The sequence below is a fragment of the Bos mutus genome, chromosome 2 (assembly GCF_027580195.1).
Source record: "Bos mutus isolate GX-2022 chromosome 2, NWIPB_WYAK_1.1, whole genome shotgun sequence".
Lineage (NCBI taxonomy): Eukaryota > Metazoa > Chordata > Mammalia > Artiodactyla > Bovidae > Bos > Bos mutus.
The window spans coordinates 13,750,049-13,771,242 of NC_091618.1; the positions used below are offsets into that span (position 1 = coordinate 13,750,049).

Genomic DNA, 21,194 nt, shown 5'->3' on the forward strand with positions numbered 1-21,194 from the left:
CTGTTATTGGCCAGTTCTTTCTGACATCACTGGAGTACGAATTCAGGATTGGTGGATGGAGCTGGAGTCCCGCCTAGGCGCGCTGTGTCTTGTGGGTGGACGCTCACTGACTGGGTTTTGGTGTTTCGCGCAATGCTGCGAGGGGAAGACCAGAAGCTGACAACGAGTAAGTGTAAGGAAGGTCGGGGGGCGGGTGGCTGTGGGATCTGGAGGCGGCGCCTCCGTTGTGTGGTCTGAGGCTGGCTCTTCTCAGCTGCAGGCAAAGGGGGGCCCCGTGTTCCCAGCTCTGGTGTGTAGTATCCTGGGTTCCAAGCCTAAGAGACGCGGGTTCGATCCCTGGGTGGGGAAGATCCTCTGGGGAAGTGCATGGCAACCCACTCCAGTGTTTTTGCCTGGAGAGTCTCACGGACAGAGGAGTCTGGCGGGCTACAGTCCACGGCGTCGCAGAGTCAGACACGACTGAAGCGACTTAGCACGTAGCCTGGGTTCCCTTTCTAGCCTGGAGCAGAGTTTTGGGAGCCTCTGCACCAGCCTGGGGCCCTCAATGGCTGACTTCTTCAACAGTGCCTTCCGTGCAGAGCTCTGGCCCAGGCGGATCCCAGGGAGAAAAGGCCCATCTCCTGGCCTCCATCAGGGCCCTCTCTGACTGAAGAGGCGGACTTGTCACTGCCATGATTCCGCAGCCTTTACTAGCGCCTCCTCAGTGCCCCTCATAAAGATAGAGATGAAGGAAATGTCCGACTCTTGGCCTCCAGAGTACAATTTTGTTGAGAAATTCGGACTCAGACCTATGAACTAGGCCTTCTTCTCAGTCGTCCAACTAATATTTATAATACAGAGCACTGGGGAGACATTGTGAACCAAACATGGTCCCTGACTTCAGAGCTTTAAGTCTGGGATTGGGGGGAAATAAATGCTCACCAGTGATCTCACTAGGAAATGGGAAGTACGGAAGTGTGTGCTACCTAGGAGAGGTACGTGGTGTTATGGGTGCCTGAATAAACAGGAACGCTTCTCTGAGGAAAATATGCCTGAACTGATAGCCTTGGGGAAGAATTATAATTAGTTGGGTGAAGGGAGGAAGGCAGAATGTTCCATCTAGAACAGCATGTGCAGAAGTCCTGTGGCAAATGCGAGGAAAATGAGTAAAAGGCACAAAGAGGCCGTTGTGGCCAGCACAGAGAGTGAAGGGGAGTGTGGTACAAGATGAAGCTGGAGGCGGGTAGAGGCCAGACTTTGTAGCTTTTACTTTAAGATTAATGGGCAATCACAGGGTTGTGTGTGTGTGTGTGTGTGTTTGCTGGGTGGAGGGGGTGGTGGCTTGGGGAAGGCAGCTTGATGCCTCAGGTTTAGTAGTATGAATAGATGCAGAAAGAGCACTTTGTTGAGAGTTGCTGGCAGTGAAGACTGGGGTATTGGTGGAACTGAGAGCCAGAGATTTCCTGGACTCCTTTGCACCTAAGATGAAAATTGAATTTAGAAGTGAGAGGAGGAGGGTGAAAGGTGTCCCATTTTGCTGGTAAATAAAGCAGAGGCTTTTTGGTTTTGTGAGTTTCTGTAGTGAGAGCCATAACTTTATTATCATCGTAAAAACTGTTGTTTTGTGGGTTAGGAGTTGTTCCTGGGAAGTTCTACCAATACTTCTTATACCCGTTCCAGTGATTTTGTAGGTCACATAATACCTGGCAGTAAATCCCTTTCTGCTTAACCTAGTTAGAATGGGTTCTGATATCTGCTGCACTCCATCAGGGTAGAGGTGCTGCTGGTTAGGTGAGTTATAAAGACAGAATTAAAGGGAAGTTAGGCTGTTGTTTGAATGATGGACTATGGAATCTAAGCTGGATAAGGAGGACTGAAGAAAAAGGAGAAGGCTGATAGATTGGAAGAAAATAGTGGCTTAGCAATAAAGATTCTGCCTGCCAATGTAGGAGATGCAGGTTCCATCCCTGGATTGGGAAGATCCCCTTGAAGGAGGAAATGAAAACCCACTTTGGACTGTATAGTCCATGGAGTTGCAAAGAGTCAGACACAACTGAGTGACCTTAACTTTCAGTATTCTTACTGGGATAATCCCATGGAAAGAGAAACCTGGTGGGCTGTAGTCCTTGGGGTTGCAGAGAGTTGAACACAACTGAGTATGCAGGCATGCATGCTTATGAGGTCAACAAACAGTATTCTCTGCTAGAGGACTTCTATTTATCACTAAAGGTCTACTCAGTTGTCACCATTTCAACTTTTAAACTTCCTTGTTTCCCCCAGGCCCTTCTTCTCTTTCTTGTTTTCTTAATAATTTGAACCTAATCACTTTTTTGAAGCACTGATCATACTGCATTGTAATTGTCACCATTATCCTTACATGACTAGGAAGTTTCTGAGGACAGAGATGGTGATGAAAAGGATGGTTTAGTAGCAAGTATGTGTGTCTCTTGGCACGGCCTAAGGTTTGTGTCTTTCAAGCTATGAATTTGGGGGCTTCCCTGGTGGTTCAGGTGGTAAAGAATCCACCTGCAATGCAGGAGACCTAGGTTAGATCCCTGGGTCGGGAAGATTCCCTAAAGAAGGAAATGGCAACCCTCTCCAGTATTCTTGCACGGAGAATGCCATTGACAGAGAACCCTGGCAGGCTACAGTTTACAGGGGTCACAAAGAGTCAGATAGGACTGAGTGACTTATGCTAGCTATGAATTTTGGACAAGTTACTTCATTCCTTTAAAACAGAGAACCTACTTTGTCGAATTGTTATAAGGATTGAAAGGAGGTTTATGAAGTGCCTAACACAGAGCCTGACATATAAACATCAATGAAGGTGCTGAATTGATAAATTAACTAACAATTTAAAATCAAGTAAAATTAAGTATGTCAGTAATTCAGTTGACAGTTAAGCCTTTCTATGTGCTCCATACTGTGGTAAGCACTGACGATTTGAAGGATATGATGATGTGCAAGACAAGGGCATGCTTAGAAGAATTTCACAATCTAGAAAAAAAAAGAAAAAAAAATTAGTAAATAGGATTTGAATCCCATCTCCATCATTCATGGTTTTGTAATCTTGAGCCAGATCAGTAAGGCGACACATGAAATGAAGTTCCAAAGTGGCCATATAGTATCTTTCCAATTTAATATTCTATGAACTTCTTATTGCTTGAGAGATAGGAGAAGAGGATGTGGTTATTTTTTTCCCCAATTGCAGGCACATGGAAAAAAAGCCTGAAAAGTTAACAAAATTATGGAGGTACAGTACAAAAAACACTTTTTAATGAATCACTTGCAAGTTGCTGACTGTTGCCCCATCACCCATGAATTAGTTTTCCTACAGACAAGGACATTCTATTGTATAACTATAATATAACTTCTAAAATCAGAAAATTCGCTTTACGTAACTACCTCTAACCCTCATGCCCTGCTCTTCCATCCTTGGGCACTGACTTCCCGTTGGATTACCCCAATGTGCAGACATACTCATCATCCTGCTTCTCCCTGCACTGGGTTGCTCTTCTTCGCAAATTTCCTCTTCACCCAGCATAGGCTCTAACTTCACTCTGGGCTACCGTTCCCCTGCTACACCTCCCATTCCCATTTCCATTCCCACACTGTATTTTTCTTGCTGCCCTTTGTTTTGGGAAGGAGGTGGCGAATAACTGGGTCCCTATTGCTTCCTTATTTATTATAGTTGTTTAAAGCAGTCAATGAAACAATTAAGGGAGATTTTCTGTCTTTAGAACTATTGCAAGGCAACTCCAAATGGTGTACCTCAATCCTTGTCAATTTAATAGCTCTTTTAAGTCCACAGATTTGGTCTTATTATCTATCTCAATGTTTTATAAACTTTTTAAAAGCAACAGAAATGTTTTTTTCCAAATTAAATGTTATATAAAAGCTTGATAGGTAAACCAGATCAAAGCAGAATATACTGTTAAAAGTAGGCCCCATCCTATAAACCGCCCCCCACTCCCATAACACATCCCAAAGCTGGGAGGGCAATAGGAATCAGCAATAATCGAGTGTTTAGGACTTCCCTGGTAGTCCACTGATTAAGAATTTGCCTGTTGATGCAGGGAACATGGGTTCTATCCCTGGTCTGGGAACTTAAATTCCTGAATGCTGTGGGGCAGCTAAGCCTAGCACCCTAGAGCTGGTCTTCCACAATAGAAAAGCCACCACAGCGAGAAGCCTCTGCCACAGCTAAAGAAAGCCCGGACCCAGCAGGGATGACCCGGTCATAAATTAAATAAATAAAACATTTTTTTGTTTTTTAAAAAAAGATGATCAACATCTACTTAGTTACTGGGGCTAGGCTCCTTGCTTCCCAACTGCTGGGGTGGGACCTCTCCTAACTCTGATTTTTTTTTTGCTTGTGCTCCCTCATCTTTAGTATGGAGACTCTCTTTTGGTTGGTTGGCCTAGGCCCTACTTTTTTGAGGCCCCTAGATATCTCAGAACAGACTTTTTAAAGATGAACTTGAGTTATTGAGAAGCTTCTCGGTAACTACCATGCCTCCTTAGGTAGATTTTTCCCTAGGTATTTTATTATTTTTGATGCGATTGTAAAGGGAATTGTTTCCTTAATTTCTCTTTCTGATCCTTCATTGTTAGTGTATAGACATACAACAGATTTCTGTATATTAATTTTGTATCCTTCAACTTTACCAGATTCATTGATGAGCTCTAGTAAGTTTTCTGGTAGTGTTTTCGGGATTTTCTATGTACAGTATCATGTCATCTGCAAACAGCGACAGGTCTACTTCTTTTCCAATTTGGATTCCTTTTGAATAACCATTATAAAACCCTAGGTTTCTGCAGAATATAATTTGAAAAAAATCTAAATGCCATTTTAAAAAATGGCAACCCTTTACAGTCTTGAAATTGTAAGCCTGTTACTGTTGTATAATAAGATTTCTCTCAAAAATGCATCCCAGTTTCCTGCTTGAAGAATTTCATAGGGTTTCTCAAGCTACTGTTCTAAAAAAGGAGCAAATAGGAGAGCTTTAAACTTAGCTGTTCATACTCTTATCACGGCAAAAATCTGTCAAAAATAACTTAAGATTGTATAGCTCTTTCTGTGACTTTTGTTTAGAGAAGAACAGTTGATAGAATAGGTTGTTTGAATTTAATTTAGATGTCCTAGCTGCTGATGCCTGTATGGAGTCTGTACCTCAGTACTGCCCCAAGAGTTGAAGGGATAATTGAGGTGTCTTCATAGAGTCATTGGCCTCAGGTTAATAACTTTTGTTTTAGGATATGAGGTGAGGAAGCTGGGCAGAGGGAAGGGAAGGACTAGAGATGAGACTGCATAGCTTGGAAATTGGAAGAGGCAGGATCCAATCAGGCTGTGATGCTTAAATGTAAGCTGTTTATCAGCCATTTCTCAAGAACTGACAAATCAGTAATAAAACTCACCTCTGGCTGACCTAAACAAAAAAGGGCAAGTTTATTATAAAGGACATGAGTTGTCTTATGGAATTCAAGGACAGGCGTGTTCCTGGGTATTGGAATGTTTTAGAACTAGGGTTTGGAAGGCTGACAGAATATTCTTTCATTTTTAAGTGAGACCGTTCAGTTAATGGATGGTCATTGTAAATCAGGAAGAGTTTCCAAAAGAAGGACCTGAAGTAATCATCTGAAAGTATGGGGGTGTGCTCAGGGTTCAGGAGAAGACGAAGTAACTTGCTTATGAAAACTCAAGGAAAATAGTTTCAGGTCTTAATGTATCAGTTCAGTTGCTCTGCTGCTGCTACTGCTAAGTCGCTTCAGTCGTGTCGGACTCTGTGCGACCCCATAGACGGCAGCCCACCAGGCTCTGCCGTCCCTGGGATTCTCCAGGCAAGAACACTGGAGTGGGTTGCCATTTCCTTCTCCATTGCGTGAAAGTGAAAGTGAAGTTGCTCAGTCGAGACCGACTCATAGCGACCCCATGGAATGCAGCCTACCAGGCTCCTCCATCTATGGGATTTTCTAGGCAAGAGTACTGGAGTGGCTTGCCATTGCCTTCTCCGGTTCAGTCGCTCAGTCGTGTCCAACTCTTTGCAACCCCGTGCACCGCAGCATGCCAGGCCTCCCTGTCCATCACCAACTCCTGGAGTCCACCCAAACCCATGTCCATTGAGTCAGTGATGCCATTCAACCATCCCATCCTCCGTCGTCCCCTTCTCCTCCTGCCCTCAATCTTTCCCAGCATCAGGGTCTTTTCAGATGAGTCAGCTCTTCGCATCAGGTGGCCAAAGTATTGGAGTTTCAGCTTCAACATCAGTCCTACCAATGAACACCCAGGACTGATGTCCTTTAGTATGGACTGGTTGGATCTCCTTGCAGTCCAAGGGACTCTCAGGAGTCTTCTCCAACACCGCAGTTCTAAAGCATCAATTCTTTGGCGCTCAGCTTTCTTCACAGTCCAACTCTCACATCCATACATGATCACTGGAAAAACCATAGCCTTGACTAGACGGACCTTTGTTGACAAAGTAATGTCTCTGCTTTTTAATATGCTGTCTAGGTTGATCATAACTTTCCTTGCAAGGAGTAAGCGTCTTTTAATTTCATGGCTGCAATCACCATCTGTAGTGATTTTGGAGCCCAGAAAAAGTCTGGCACTGTTTCCACTGTTTCCCCATCTATTTCCCATGAAGTGATGGGACCGGATGCCACGATCTTAGTTCTCTCAGTGTTGAGCTTTAAGCCAACTTTTTCACTTTCCTCTTTCACTTTCATCAAGAGGCTCTTTAGTTCTTCTTTGCTTTCTGCCATAAGGGTGATGTCATCTGCATAACTGAGGTTATTGATATTTCTCCCGGCAATCTTAATGTATAGGGAGTTACAAAGAATCAGACACTCTTATGAGGCCAACAAACAGTATTCTCTGCTAGAGGACTTCCATTTATTCTTAAAGTTCTACTCACTTGTCACCTTTTAAACTTTCAAATGTCCTTGTTTCCCCCAGGCTGTCTTCTCTTTGTTTTCTTAATGAGTAAGTGAGTGAAATTACTCAGTCGTGTCCAAGTCTTTGTGGCCTCTTTGTTTTCTTAATACTTTGAACCTAATCACTTTGTTTTTTTTTAAAGCACTGATCATACTGTATTGTGGGCTTCTTAGATGGTGCGAGTGGTGAAGAACCTCCTCGCCAATGCAGGAGACCTAAGAGACGCGAGTTCGATCCCTGGGTTGGGAATATCCCCAGGAGGAGGACATGGCAGTCCATTCTAGTATTCTTGCCTGGAGAATCCCATGGACAGAGGAGCCTGGTGGGCTATAGTCCATGGGGTCTCAGAGAGTCCGACTTACCATTGAAGCAACTTAGCACAGCACACGGCACAGCAGCGAATTATCCTGAAAGAGCCATGGTTAAGAGCCACTAGGTTGCTGGTTTCTTCTCTGTTTGAAACCAGAAAGCTGAGCAAGAGTACCTCTAAGGTCTCTTCCAACTTCAGAGTTCTGAGACTTGATACTCTGGCAGCATCAGTATCACCCGGGGAGCTTGTTAGAAATGCCTTTTCTTGGGCACCACCCTAGACCTACTGAATTGCAATCTGCGCTTTAACATGATTCATAAATAATTAAATAAGTTCAGTGCATCCAGCAATGGGATTATTATATAGGCATTTTAAAAAGATGTGTGTATTTGTGTATGAATTATTAAAATATAGAAGAAAATGGCTACTAATTAAGATTAATTAATGGTTTCATGATTCCATTAAAAAACCCACTTGTAGATATAAAAAGTCTGAAAGGATATAAATCAGGCTGAATTAAAGATGATTTTCTTTTCTTCATTATTAATGTGTTATATGAACTTTTAAAATGAGCATGCATGTTTTTAATTTCATTAGGGAAAAAAAGTAAGCTATACTCTCTTTTTGAAGTCATTTCAGTGCCTAGTGTCATTTTTAAAAGGGCTCTCCAGGTGGTACCGTGGTAAGGAATCTGCCTGTCAATGCAAGAGACACAGGTTTGATCCCTGGGTCGAGAAGATCCCTTGGAGTAAGAAATGGCAACCTGCTCCAGTATTCTTGCCTGGAAAATTCCATGGGCAAGGAGCCTGGTGGGCTACAGCCCATGAGGTCACAAAGAGTCAGACACAACTGAATGACTGAGCACAGCACAGCATCATTGTTAAAAGCATGGACTGTGATGTCAGGCAAAATTTAACTCCACCATTTTCTGGGTTTTTGACATAGACCTATTAAGTTGACCTCTGGAAGCCTTGGTTATCTCATTCATGTATATGATAATTAATTGAACCTACATCTTGAAAATTTTGAGGATTAAATGAGATATTGGATGTGCACAGAGCCTGAACATAGTAAGTGCTTGATAAACATTAGCTCTTATTACTATTATTATTCCTTTTTTTTTACAGGTCCATTCATTGCTTCCCTCCCCCACCAAAAGCCTTCGCTTGGCAAAAGAATAGCAGTAATAACAATTAAAAAACAAAAAACAATAGGCTAATTGCCTTGGGTAAGTATCAAATTGAAAAGGAGTAAGATCAAGGTTTCCAAAACTCCTCATAATTACAGTGGACAAAAGAGGTTTGAATAAAAGTACATGGTGTTAACTCTAATGATATTATTCTGTAGGGAGAACGTGTAGATCAGCAACACTTTTTTGTTTATACGGATATGTCTCTAATTGTTGCTTGTTTTATTTCTTTGTGACAGAACACTTCAATTAGCTTTAGCAGAAGAGAAATGGAGGAACCATAGAGCATTAAGGATGAATTCAGGAAGACCCGAGACCATGGAGAACTTGCCTGCTCTCTATACTATTTTCCAAGGAGAGGTATATTCTTTTGTCTTTGAAATCCTACCATTTACATTAAGCATAAATTAAGGGTGAAAAGCTGCAGGGTTTGGAGCTCCTGAATACTTGAGAATGCCTTGAATGTTACAGTTTAAATGGGGAGTACTAGTAGAACATCTGACTCCCACATGTACCTCCTCTAAGCTCCAGACTTCTAACTGCAGACTTGACACATCTTCATTTGGATACCTCATAGCATCTCTGATTTAAGGGAATTTTTTTTTTTTTTTTTTGGTCATGCTTCATGGCTTGTGGAATCTCCGTTCCTCAACTAGGGATTGAGCCTGGGCCACTGCAGTGAAAGCCTGGAATGCTAACCACTAGACTACCGGGAACTCCCTCTAATTTATGTTTTAAACTGAATTTTTTATTTTCTCAAGAAATCTGTTCTTTCATTTTTCCCATCTCAGCAAAAGCACCCGTTATTCATTCAGGTACCCACGCTAGAAATCCAGGCAACATCCTTGATTTCTTTACTTGATTTGATCTTTTTTTCCCTCTCTCCCCAGTCTTTAGCAAGTCCTATCTTTCTACCTCCCAAATATGTCTCTGGTGTCTCTACGGACATCTTATGGCACCCCATTAGTTTAAGTTTTCCATCTCTTCCTAGCCCTTCCTGGGTTCTCTACTTCTTTTGTACTTCCCTTCCAATCTGTTTTTCCACATTGTAACCAGAATAACGTTTTATTTATTTAGTTGGCCACAATGCACAGCTTACAGGATCATAATTCCCTGACAAGGGATTGAACCTGAGCCCTTGGGAGTGAAAGCCTAGAGTCCTAACCACTGGACCACCAGGAAATTGCCCAGAATGTCATTTTAAAAACAGATTGGACCAAGCTGCTTTCTTGAAGCTCTTCTCGGTTTCTCATTACAGTTGAATATATCCAAATTTGTTTTTATGACCCTTAGCCGACTTGGCTTCTGCTTACTCTGGCGGTGTCGTTTTGTTCTACTCTATTCATTGTCTTGTTGTTGTTGTTGTTTAATCACTAAGTTGTATCCAACTTTTTTGTGACCCCATGGACTGTAGTCCCCTAGGCTCTTCTGTCCATGGGATTTGAAACTCGGATTCAATCCCTGGGTTGGGAATACCCTGGAGAAGGAAATGGCAGCCCACTCCAGTATTCTTGCCTGGGAAATCCCATGGACAGAGGAGGCTGGCTGGCTACAGTCCATGGGTTGCAAAAGAGTCAAGACATGAATTCGTGACTAAAACAACAACAACTGTTTGTCTAGTCACTCTGGTCTCCTTATAGCTTCAAATATTCTTAAAGCCTGCTTCCTTCTCAGGACTTTTGTACATGCAGTTGTCTCTAACCATCCTGCTTTCTCACCAACTCCTCATTTTTTAGGTCTCAGCCCAAATGTCATCTCTTCAGAGATCTTTTTCCCACCATAAATAAATGGCTTGCCTTATATTTATTTTGTACTTGTGTAAAGTCTGTCTTCATCCAGTTCAGTTCAGTTGCTCAGTCGTGTCCGACTCTTTGCGACCCCATGAATCGCAGCACGCCAGGTCTCCCTGTCCATCACAACTCCCGGAGTCTATTCAAACTCGTGTCCCTTGAGTCCATGATGCCATCCAGCCATCTCATCTTCTGTCGTCCCCTTCTCCTCCTGCCCCCAATCCCTCCCAGCATCAGGGTCTTTTCCAATGAGTCAACTCTTTGCATGAGGTGGCCAAATTATTGGAGTTTCAGCTTTAGCATCAGTCCTTCCAATGAACACCCAGGACTGATCTCCTTTAGGATGGACTGGTTGGACCTCCTTGTAGTCCAAGGGACTCTCAAGAGTCTTTGCCAACACCACAGTTCAAAAGCATCAATTCTTCAGTGCTTAGCTTTCTTCACAGTCCAACTCTCACATCCATATAGGACCACTGGAAAAACCATAGCCTTGACTAGACGGACCTTTGTTGGCAAAGTAATGTCTCTGCATTTTAACATGCTGTCTAGGTTGGTCATAACTTTCCTTCCAAGGAGTAAGCGTCTTTTAATTTCATGGCTGCAGTCACCATCTGCAGTGATTTTGGAGCTCCCCCCAAAAATAAAGTCTGACACAGTTTCCACTGTTTCCCCATCTATTTCCCATGAAGTGATGGGACCAGATGCCATGATCTTAGTTTTCTGAATGTTGAGCTTTAAGCCAACTTTTTCACTGTCCTCTTTTACTTTCATCAAGAGGCTTTTGAGTTCCTCTTCATTTTCTGCCATAAGGGTGGTGTCATCTGCATATCTGAGGTTATTGATATTTCTCCCAGCAATCTTGATGCCAGCTTATGCTTCTTCCAGCCCAGCGTTTCTCGTGATGTACTCTGCATAGAAGTTAAATAAGCAGGGTGACAATATACAGCCGTGACGTACTCCTTTTCCTATTTGGAACCAGTCTGTTGTTCCATGTCCAGTTCTAACTGTTGCTTCCTGACCTGCATACAGATTTCTCAAGAGGCAGGTCAAGTCAGGTGGTCTGGTATTTCCATGTCTTTCAGAATTTTCCACAGTTTATTGTGATCTACACAGTCAAAGGCTTTGGCATAGTCAATAAAGCAGAAATAGATGTTTTTCTGGAACTCTCTTGCTTTTTCCATGATCCAGCGGATGTTGGCAATTTGGTCTCTGGTTCCTCTGCCTTTTCTAAAACCAGCTTGAACATCTGGAAGTTCACGGTTCACGTATTGCTAAAACCTGGCTTGGAGAATTTTTAGCATTACTTTCCTAGCGTGTGAGATGAGTGCAATTGTGTGGTAGTTTGAGCATTCTTTGGCATTGCCTTTCTTTGGGATTGGAATAAAAACTGACCTTTTCCAGTCCTGTGGCCACTGCTGAGTTTTCCAAATTTGCTGGCATATTGAGTGCAGCACTTTCACAGCATCATCTTTAAGGATTTGAAATAGCTCAACTGGAATTCCATCACCTCCACTGGCTTTGTTCATAGTGATGCTTTCTAAGGCCCACTTGACTTCACATTCCTTAGAGGATGCTAAGCTCCATGAAGTCAGGGCCCTGCTTGTTCTGTTCACTGTTGTGTAGTCTCAGGTAGGTGAGTAGAAAATGGAAGGTGCTCAATACACCTTGATGACTGAATGAATGATCAACCTTTGAGGGAGAAGGCATTGTATTTGTTTAGAGAGCAGAGGCTTTGGAACCATACAAAACCTGGATTCTAGTCCTACCTCTTTTACTTACTATGTAATCTTTAAGGTTGTCACTTAATTTCTTTGAGCCTCAGTTTTCTCATTTGTTAGATGGAGATAAAAACAACTTTCATAGGATTGTGATGATAGTTAAATAAACTATCATGTATGAAAACACAATGCCTGAGATACAGCAATTCATTAATGTTATCTCCCTTTTTATAAAGCAAACGAGATTGTTTTCAGTGTCTTATGAGTACCTATTTTAACTATGTCATTCTTATGGCATTCATACTTTCTTTATGATAGTTGACAAAAGTTTTACCACCTAATAATGTGAGGCCTTTGAAGACAGACTTTGTGACTATTGGTTGATTATAGATAAATGTGGTTCTAGACTTCTATTAAGTGGATTCCAACTTGTAATGTACAAGTCAAGGTAGAAAGGATGATAACATTCTGATAAATAGCAAGCAACTGCTCTTCAGAACCTCTGTCCTTTTTCTTTAGGGCATATGGTATCCCCAGATGTCAGTGAGATACTAGAGCTCAAAAAGAAGAAATTGTAGCTCAGGAGATAAAACTGATTTTTCTGATCATGAAGGCCTCACTTGTGAGGTATTGCACAAAAGGGAGAAGAGCTCTTTCTACAAACTGACTCAGATTTGTAATAAAGTGTCTTTTAACCTTTATCTTTTTATATGAGATGAGGCTTGAATTAGTGTAGGTTTTATATTTTATTGGTCAAGGATGAATGGGCTAGAGTAGTGTTCAGAAAGAACTTTATAGTTGTAATACTAGAACTATAGTTCTAATATTTCAGGAACACATTTTGAAAAATGCCTAGAAGTGACTGGTATTAGAGAAAGAGCAATTTCATGATAAATTAAAAAGAAGAAACTTCAGAATATTCATCCAGCAAACATTTATTGAGTGCCTAATATTTATAAAGAAGTATTTCCATTAATGTAAATAACGGAGAAGGCGATGGCACCCCACTCCAGTACTCTTGCCTGGAAAATCTCATGGATGGAGGAGCCTGGTGGGCTGCAGTCCATGGGGTCACGAAGAGTCAGACACAACTGAGCGATTTCACTTTTCACTTTCATGCCCTGGAGAAGGAAATGGCAACCCACTCCAGTGTTCTTGCCTTGAGAATCCCAGGGATGGTGGAACCTGGTGGGCTGCCGTCTGTGGGGTTGCACAGAGTCGGACACGACTGAAGCGACTTAGCAGCAGCAGACTTTACATTAAAATTCAAAAAAAATTTGTAAACCCGATGTATGTCAGCACTTTCACACATTATGTGTCATTGACTTTCTTTGAAGAAATTGTTAATCCCATTTTATGGATAATGAAACTTCTTAGAAATTAAATAATTGCCCTGATGGTTAATAAATGGCAAGTTCTAAATCAAGTTCTCCAAATCTGCAGCTGGGTTTGTTCAGTTGTTCATCAATGTGTGGTGGAACCTAAAGGTCCATAAGAGAACTCTTGTTGAATTGGGTGGTATAGGAGGAAGGTAGATGGCAAACTTAGTTGTTCTTCCATCCTCTGTTTGTACCTCTATCATGACATTTATAGTCTATCTTGTACTATGGTTTCTTGTGTATATGTCTGTCTTCTCCACAAGAATGTGTATTACTGGAGAGCAGAGGCTATGTTTATCTCATGTATCTTGGTAACTAATTCAAATTTTTTAAAAAATAGGCTGAGCATCTCTTTTTTTTATGTTGTTTTTATTTCATAGTGCGTGATGTTGTATCTTGCATACAAGTGCTTGGTAAATAAATGTTTGCGTTAAATTTGAATCTAAGCATTTTAGGATCAGTTCCCTTTGAAGAAACTGGTGGTGTGCCCCATATTCTAGCGATTCTTTTAGCAGGCTCAGCATAGTTGGGGGGCCCATTGACAAGATTGCTGACAAGCTAATATTCATCCTTCTCTTGTCCTCTGAGAGGCATCTTGGTGTCAGAGTCCATTAAGCATAGTAGCGGATACAAGCATAGCAAAGAGATTTGGAATTTGGCTTAACCCAGCCATAGCCAAAGAAATGCTGAAGCAAGATTGGTGTTGGTAAATTGAAAATAACATTGGACTAGAAGTCAGAGAACTTCTGTACTTGGTCCTGATACTTTCTAACTTTGTGACTTTAGACAGATAACTTATGTCTCTGAGCCTCAGAGTCCTTGTTCACATTATGGGGATAACTACTTTTAAGGCTGATGCAATGTCTAATCTGAAGATAGTAAATTCATTTTACCCAAGCCCTGAGTTCAGTTGAGATAATTACTGAATTTTCTCCCCTGAGCTGTTTGATTAATTGCTCTTGGGACACCAGGCAGACTGTGTAATCATCTAAGGCAGGTGCCATTCTGTTAATTTCAAGTCTGAGTGCACCCTAAGAGACACAGTGATGGAAACACCTGGTGTTAGAAATGGGCAGGAATGTGTTTTCCTAACTAAACAGTTGAGTGCATCCATTCTGGAGCACATTAACCTTCTCTTTTGGGATAGGCCAAATTAAGATCTGTTATGATATTTCCACAAAAGATCATAATTTGACAGTGAAGTTTCAGGACTGAAAGGTGATACTGTTTTTACAGCAGTAAGGTGATTTGGGCTTCAGTTTCCAGATACTGCTTTTAAGTTGTTTAGATAATTATGCCCTTAAATAATGATGTTACACAATATGAATCATTTCAGCCCTCTATCTAGAACCCTGGGGCAAAAGCCGGGGTGCCTTTAGTTGGTCCAGAAAGAAGAAGGGATTTTCTTTTATTGTAGCTAAAAATATTAAGTTTTATCTTCTTTATCCATGCAGCCCTTTTTACAAAGAACAACGTGCTTTGTGAACTTGGATAAGTACTTCATGTCTCTGGTCTTCACTTTCTTCATTTGAAAAATGGCAGGATTGGATCAGCTAATCTCTAAAGTCCACCTTGCCTTGATTTTAAGTACAGTATCTGCCTCATTGACCTGTTTCTTTGAGAATACCTGGTTTCTACGCCAACATAGTATATTTGTCATTTTAAAACAGGAGTTTAGAAATATTGGTTCTTAACCCATTCTTAATGCTATATCTTGGACAGTTAGTTTAAGTGCCCATTTAAGAATGAGGAGAGTGGAAGTTTTTATCTATTTCTATCCTAACATTGAAGTGAGTAGTGATAATATTTGGTGAACTATGAGGCACTGGATTACGACGAGTCAAAGGATCTAGGTTCTGTGCCTACTGTATCTAAGGTAATTGTTTTGCGGTTCCAGTAGTCACTCACATTTTTGTGCTTCAGTGTTTTGGACTTTAAATTAATAGAAAGCTACAATTTATTGAATGTACTTTGGATGCCGGGTACTAGTACCTGATTTGTTATTTGCAGCAGCAAAGTGAGTACAAATGGGAAAGCAAGTTGTGTTCAAGATTCCACAAGTAAGAAGTGGCAGAGCTGGGATTAGAAGCTACATCTTTCATTTCAAAGCCTGGGCTCTTCCTATATCTAAACTGTTTTGCCTCATCTGGAACATGGGGGCCCACTATATATACTCCTAAGATTGTTCCAGGAGCAGATAAGATAACAAATGTCACATTGCTTTTGGCTGTTAACAGTTTTATAGTTAAAGGGAACCCATGAGCAGCTGTAGTGTCATTAAGAACTCCCTGGATTCAAACTACAGCTCTGCTACTTATTAGCTTTGAACATTGTATATTCAAACACTTGGTCTCTCCATGCATCAGTTTTGTCATCCATCAAATGAGAGTAATAATAGTCCATCCAACATTATATGGTGTCATGAGGATTATGTAAAGCACTTTGAATAGTGTTTTGCATGTAGTGAGTATTTAGTATATGTTAGTGAATAGAGGTGCAGCAAAAATTATCTTCCCCTTTCCCTTCTTCCTTCCCCTTGTTTTAGTTATGTTTAAGCATAAACAGTGATTGCCCAAGATGAAACAACCAAGTTTAAAGTCACTGGAAAGAACAAAGTTTATGTGTGTAACATTGTATTGAATATTTTATAAATAATAATGAATTTAGTGATAAATACAGTATATAGTGGCAACTTTAATCCCAATCCACAATTGGAAGCAGGGGGTTAGAGGATAGAGGGGAGGAAAGCAGTGGAGGTAGAGTCTGAGATGATGATTTCTTTGACAAGGCTTTTGGGCCTTATGTTTCTGTTACCTATGGCCTGCATATTACATAAATCCATCAAGCCTCTTTTGTTGTTGTTATTCAGTCGCTAAGTTGTGTCTAACTCTTTGCTACCCCATGAACTGCACCACGCACCAGACTTCCATGTCCTTCACTATCTCCCTGAGTTTGCTCAAACTCATGTCCATTGGGTCAGTGATGCCATCCAATCATCTCATTCTCTGTCGCCCCCTTCTCCTCTTGCCCCCAGTGTTTCCTAGCATCAGGGTCTTTGCTAATGAGTTGGCTGTTTAACTTCAGCATCAGTCCTTCAAATGAATAATCAGGGTTGATTTCCTTTAGGATTGACTCGTTTGATCTCCCTGCTGTCTAAGGGACTCTCAAGAGTCTTCTTCAGCACCACAGTTTGAAAGCATCAATTTTGGTGATAGACCATGGAGTCACAAAGAATGGAACATGACTGAGTAACTAACATCAAGCCTCTTACTTCTCCATTTTAGGTCGACTCTGCAAAAGACAACTCTTTGTCTGATTATATCTTTTCAAGTTCTGTCAGTTGTTGTCTGTGTAATGACTTTTTTTAAAATTGTCTTGATAAAACCCAAGACTCCGGGTTGGAGTGAAATAGAGCACAGAGTCGGACATGACTGAAGCGACTTAGCAGCAGCAGCAGCAGCAGCAGAGCAAGCTATATGGTCTTACTGGTTCAAAGTTTAGGAAAAAGAGATGCCTCACATGATTCATCCCAAATTATTAAACTTCTCTATTTGGATCGGGGACCTCTGTTCCAGGAAATATAAACTATAACTTTATACGGATGTGAGACTTGGACCATAAAGAAGGCTGAGAGCCAAAGAATTGATGCTTTCAAATTGTGGTGTTGGAGAAGACTCCTGAGAGTCCCTCGGAGAGCAAGGAGATCAAACCGGTCAATCCTAAAGGAAATCAACCATGAACCTTCACTGGAAGGACTGATTTTGAAGTTGAAGCTTCAGTACTTGCAATGAACCGACCCACTGGAAAAGACCCTGATGCTGGGGAAGATTGAGGGCAGGAGGAAAAGGGGACGATAGACGATGGGATGGTTGGATGGTATTACAAACTCAGTGGACATGAATTTGAGCAAACTCAGGGAGATAGTGAAGGACAGAGAAGCCTCGCAAAGAGCTGGACATGACTTAGTGACTGAACAACAAGTACCATCATATCATCTGACATAACTCCAGTCTCACCAGTGTTTTTATTAGAATCATACATACCTGTCAGTTTAAATCTCAAAAAGAACAGAAAGAATGTTTGACAGAATATCACTTTTAGGCAGTTTTGCAACAGACACAGGCAGTCAGTACCAAGTGGAAATTCAAAGACATGAGGTTAAATTCTACAGGAGAGAGCTCATTTGTGTGATAAAGATTCTTTTTTTGTGTTTTTATAGGTTGCTATGGTCACGGACTATGGAGCCTTTATCAAAATCCCAGGCTGTCGGAAGCAAGGTGGGAACCAATAACTTGAAATTCAGCACTCTCATTTGGCTCTGTCTACTTTCACCTCTAATTATAAGCTCTAATTTTTTCAGATAGTAGTTTGTTTTTGTTTCTAGTGTAAAGATACAAATACAGACAGTTGATTAAAGTTCACTTTTAGGAAGCCTTAACTCTGAAGAATGGTGTTTTTCTGACTTCTGGGGAGGGCAGGGGGCATAACCATTTGTGTTCACTTCTAGAAGTAACTCTTCCCTAGATTTCTCCTGTGATCCTGGTTGAGTCACTTGACCTCTTTGGACTTAGGATTTGGGGGAGAGCAAGCTACTTATTCTCTGAGACCAGCATTGTGAGTTTTCTAGTATGTGGCACAGGGAAAGGAAATAGTATTGTAACCAGTACAAATTTATATACATCAAATGCTTTAAATTTTCTTCATAATTGATAGATCTATTGAACATTTTTAGAGAATCATTTTTGTATCTATATCTTATTTGTTTCTCCAAATAATCGTGTTAAGTAGATTCCATAGACTGGTGACCTGCTCAGAATGTTTGAGCTAGGTTATAGCATGGTCAGGACTAGAACCCAGGCCTCCTGATGCAGATGTATTAAAGATCTTAATGTAAAAGATGTACATAGATATATTATTAAGAGAAAATATAGAAGAGTATTTGACTACATAAAAGTCAATCTAGAAGTATATTTGACTACATAAAAGTAAAAAACATAATTGCAAACATCATCATAAGCAAAGTTAAATGAGAAAAAAGAATTTGCAGTCCATATGACACAGGACTAATAGAAAAGAGGAAAGTAGGAATGGGGCCAAGGATATGAAAGGATAATTCATAGGAGAAAAAACAGCAGTTGAACAATAAATATCTTAGAAGATGCTCATTCTCGATAGTGATTAAAAATATAACTGTGATATATCCATACAATGGGATACTGCTCTGCAATACAAAGGAATGAGAATCAAGTATCAAAATACGCAATGATCTAGATTCATTTCCAGAGAATTATACTGTGTGAAAAAAACTAATCCTGAAAGATGACCTGTTTTATGGTTCCATTTATATAACATTTTTAACAGTTTTATTAAGATATAATTCACAGATCTACATTTCATTCAGAGTGCACAGTTCAGTAGTTTTTAGTATAGGCACAGAATTTTGCAGCCATCACCACAATCTAGTTTAATATCATATTTGTCATACAAAAGAAACTCTGTACCTATTATTGGGCTTCCCAGGTGGTACAGTGGTAAAGAATCTGCCAGGTTCAATCCCTGGGTTGGGAAGATCCCTTGGAGGAGAAAATGTCAACCCACTCCAGTAGTCTTGCCTGGGAAATCTCATAGACAGAGGAGCCTGGTGGGCTACAGTTCATGGGGTTGCAAAGAGTTGGACACGACTGAGCATCAGCATGCTTATGTGACAATAACCTATTATCAATCGCTCCAAATTGCTTATCTCCCTCTCCCCCTTTTAAGGCATGTTCACATATGCCTATGGCTTCTGAGGTAACTCAGTGGTAAAGAATCCACCTGCTAATGCAAGTGCTGTGTTCCGTCCCTGGGTCAGGAAGATCCCCTGGAGGAGGAAATGTCAACCCACTCCAGTATTCTTGCCTGGAGAATCCCATGCACAGAGGAGCCTGCTGGGCTAAGGTCCATGGGATCACAAAAGAGTCGGACACAACTTAGTGACTTACGAACAACAACATATACTTATGTATTTTAAATGTCATTGTGTATACTTAGAAGAAAGTCTGAAAGAATAGTCAACAAATTAGCCATGGTCACCACTGGGGAGCTTGGTTTGCTAAAGGAGAGATGGAAAGAGAGCTTTCACAGTTTGTGTACAGCAGAAATTAAACACAACTTTCTAAATCAACTATACTATAAAATTATTTTTTTTAAAGGAACTTTTGCTATTTGTAGTTAAAAAAATTTTTTTTGTTGTTTTACAAAAGCTGACCTTGCCTTTAGCTTTGGAGACTACTCTGCTGCAAATTGCATCTTAGCTAATTAGAAATAGCTTACTGGTAGTTTCCAAGCTGCTGCTGCTAAGTCGCTTCAGTCGTGTCTGACTCTGTGTGACCCCATAGATGGCAGCCCACCAGGATCCCCCCTCCCTGGGATTCTCCAGGCAAGAACACTGGAGTGGGTCGCCATTTCCTTCTCCAATGCATGAAAATGAAAAGGAAAAGTGAAGTTGCTCAGTCGTGTCCAACTCTTCACAACCCCATGGACTGCAGCCTACCAGGCTCCTCCATCCATGGGATTTTCCAGGCCAGAGTACTGGAGTGGGTTGCCATTGCCTTCTCCAGTTTCCAAGCTAGCAATCAGCAATCTGTAATAAAATTTCTCCTTTCATGTTGGCTAAGATTTAATGACATGAAACTAATCCTCATCCCTGTATGGTATGCACCTCTTTAGATCTGAAGACAGATTTTCTTGTCAGTGTACTTGCCATAGCCACCAGTACCTGAAAGTCCCATCCTTACTTGAGCATTTATGTGACACTTTGGTGACTGTGTGAGGATTAAAAGCCTGCCAGCTTCCAGCAGTTAGTCCTCAACTCACTTATATCCATACCCTGTCAGATGATGCCTCTGATCGTAGCTGCCAGTTTACAAGTGAATCTGTCAGTCTAACAACTGTGCTGAGATAAGCTTGAAGGGAGAGCTCAGGGAGCCAAATCGTTAGATGGAAACTCCATGAGTTCTAATCCTGGGCACTTCTGTAGGTTTATTTGGTAACTTGAGCAGTTGACTTTTCCACAGTGTACTTTAGCTTCTCTGCCCTTAAATGGAAGAAGATTATTAAGTCCAGTCCTGAGAGGGCTGAGTTATGAAATAAATGATCTCTAGATCTTAACATCTGTCAGGAAGGTAGACTCTAATTTGAGTTATTTTTCTCAGATTTCTGTTTTCAGAATTTTTAAATCACTACTGAGTTAAAGACTGGTTCCTAGTATTCAGATCTAAACTAGATTTTCTTTCCCCTCTTATAGTATTGTCTGATAGAACTTTCCACAGTGATGGAAATGTTCTTTATCTGATGTGCTGTGTAACACCAGCCAGTTCACCAGTTCTCCAGGCACCAACTGGTTGGAGAATTGAAACGTTTCTGGTCAATAATGTTTGGGTAACAAAAAACATATTAAATATGTCTCCAGTCAATACTTTGCTATGAATCAGGAGTTCTCTCGACCTCCCCTCTGTGAGTTTGATAATTTGCTAAAATGGCTCACAGATCTCAGGAAAACACTTTCCTTTTGTTTGCCAGTGTATTATAAAGGATGCAAGCAGGAACAGCCAAACGGAAGAGATGCACAGGGCAAGATACAGGAGTGGGGAGTACACAGAGCTTCCATGTCCTCTGGCATACTGCCCTCCAACAATTTGATGTGTTCAACAACCCGTAAACTCTCTGGCTGTCATGCTTTAAGGGTGTTTATAGGGCTCAGTCTCCAGCCCCTCTCTCTCTTTCCTGGAGGTCATTGGAGCTGAAAGTTCCAATCCTTTCATCACTTGGTCTTTCTGGTGACAGCTCCATCCAGGAATTATCAAGGGTCCCCAAAACAAAGTCCCCTCTTTAGCATAAACTCTAGTATGATCAAA

The 21,194-nt window shown here is 41.1% G+C and overlaps 1 protein-coding gene across 3 annotated transcripts in view; it reads left to right on the forward strand.

Annotated features, from left to right (window-relative positions):
- Positions 1-60: 60 nt before the first annotated feature.
- Positions 61-21,194, forward strand: part of ZCCHC17 (zinc finger CCHC-type containing 17) — a 51,611-nt gene continuing 30,477 nt past the window's right edge. Inside the window, exons 1-4 of one of the 3 annotated variants that reach the window (XM_005906171.3) lie at positions 114-166; positions 8,351-8,451; positions 8,652-8,772; positions 17,519-17,576. In XM_005906171.3, the coding sequence (XP_005906233.1) occupies positions 8,707-8,772; positions 17,519-17,576 (124 nt within the window). In that variant the 5' untranslated portion in view covers positions 114-166; positions 8,351-8,451; positions 8,652-8,706. Of the gene's footprint in view, positions 173-8,350; positions 8,452-8,651; positions 8,773-17,518; positions 17,577-21,194 lie in introns of all 3 variants that reach the window. The other 2 variants (XM_005906173.3, XM_070384411.1) reach the window with 2 other exon arrangements.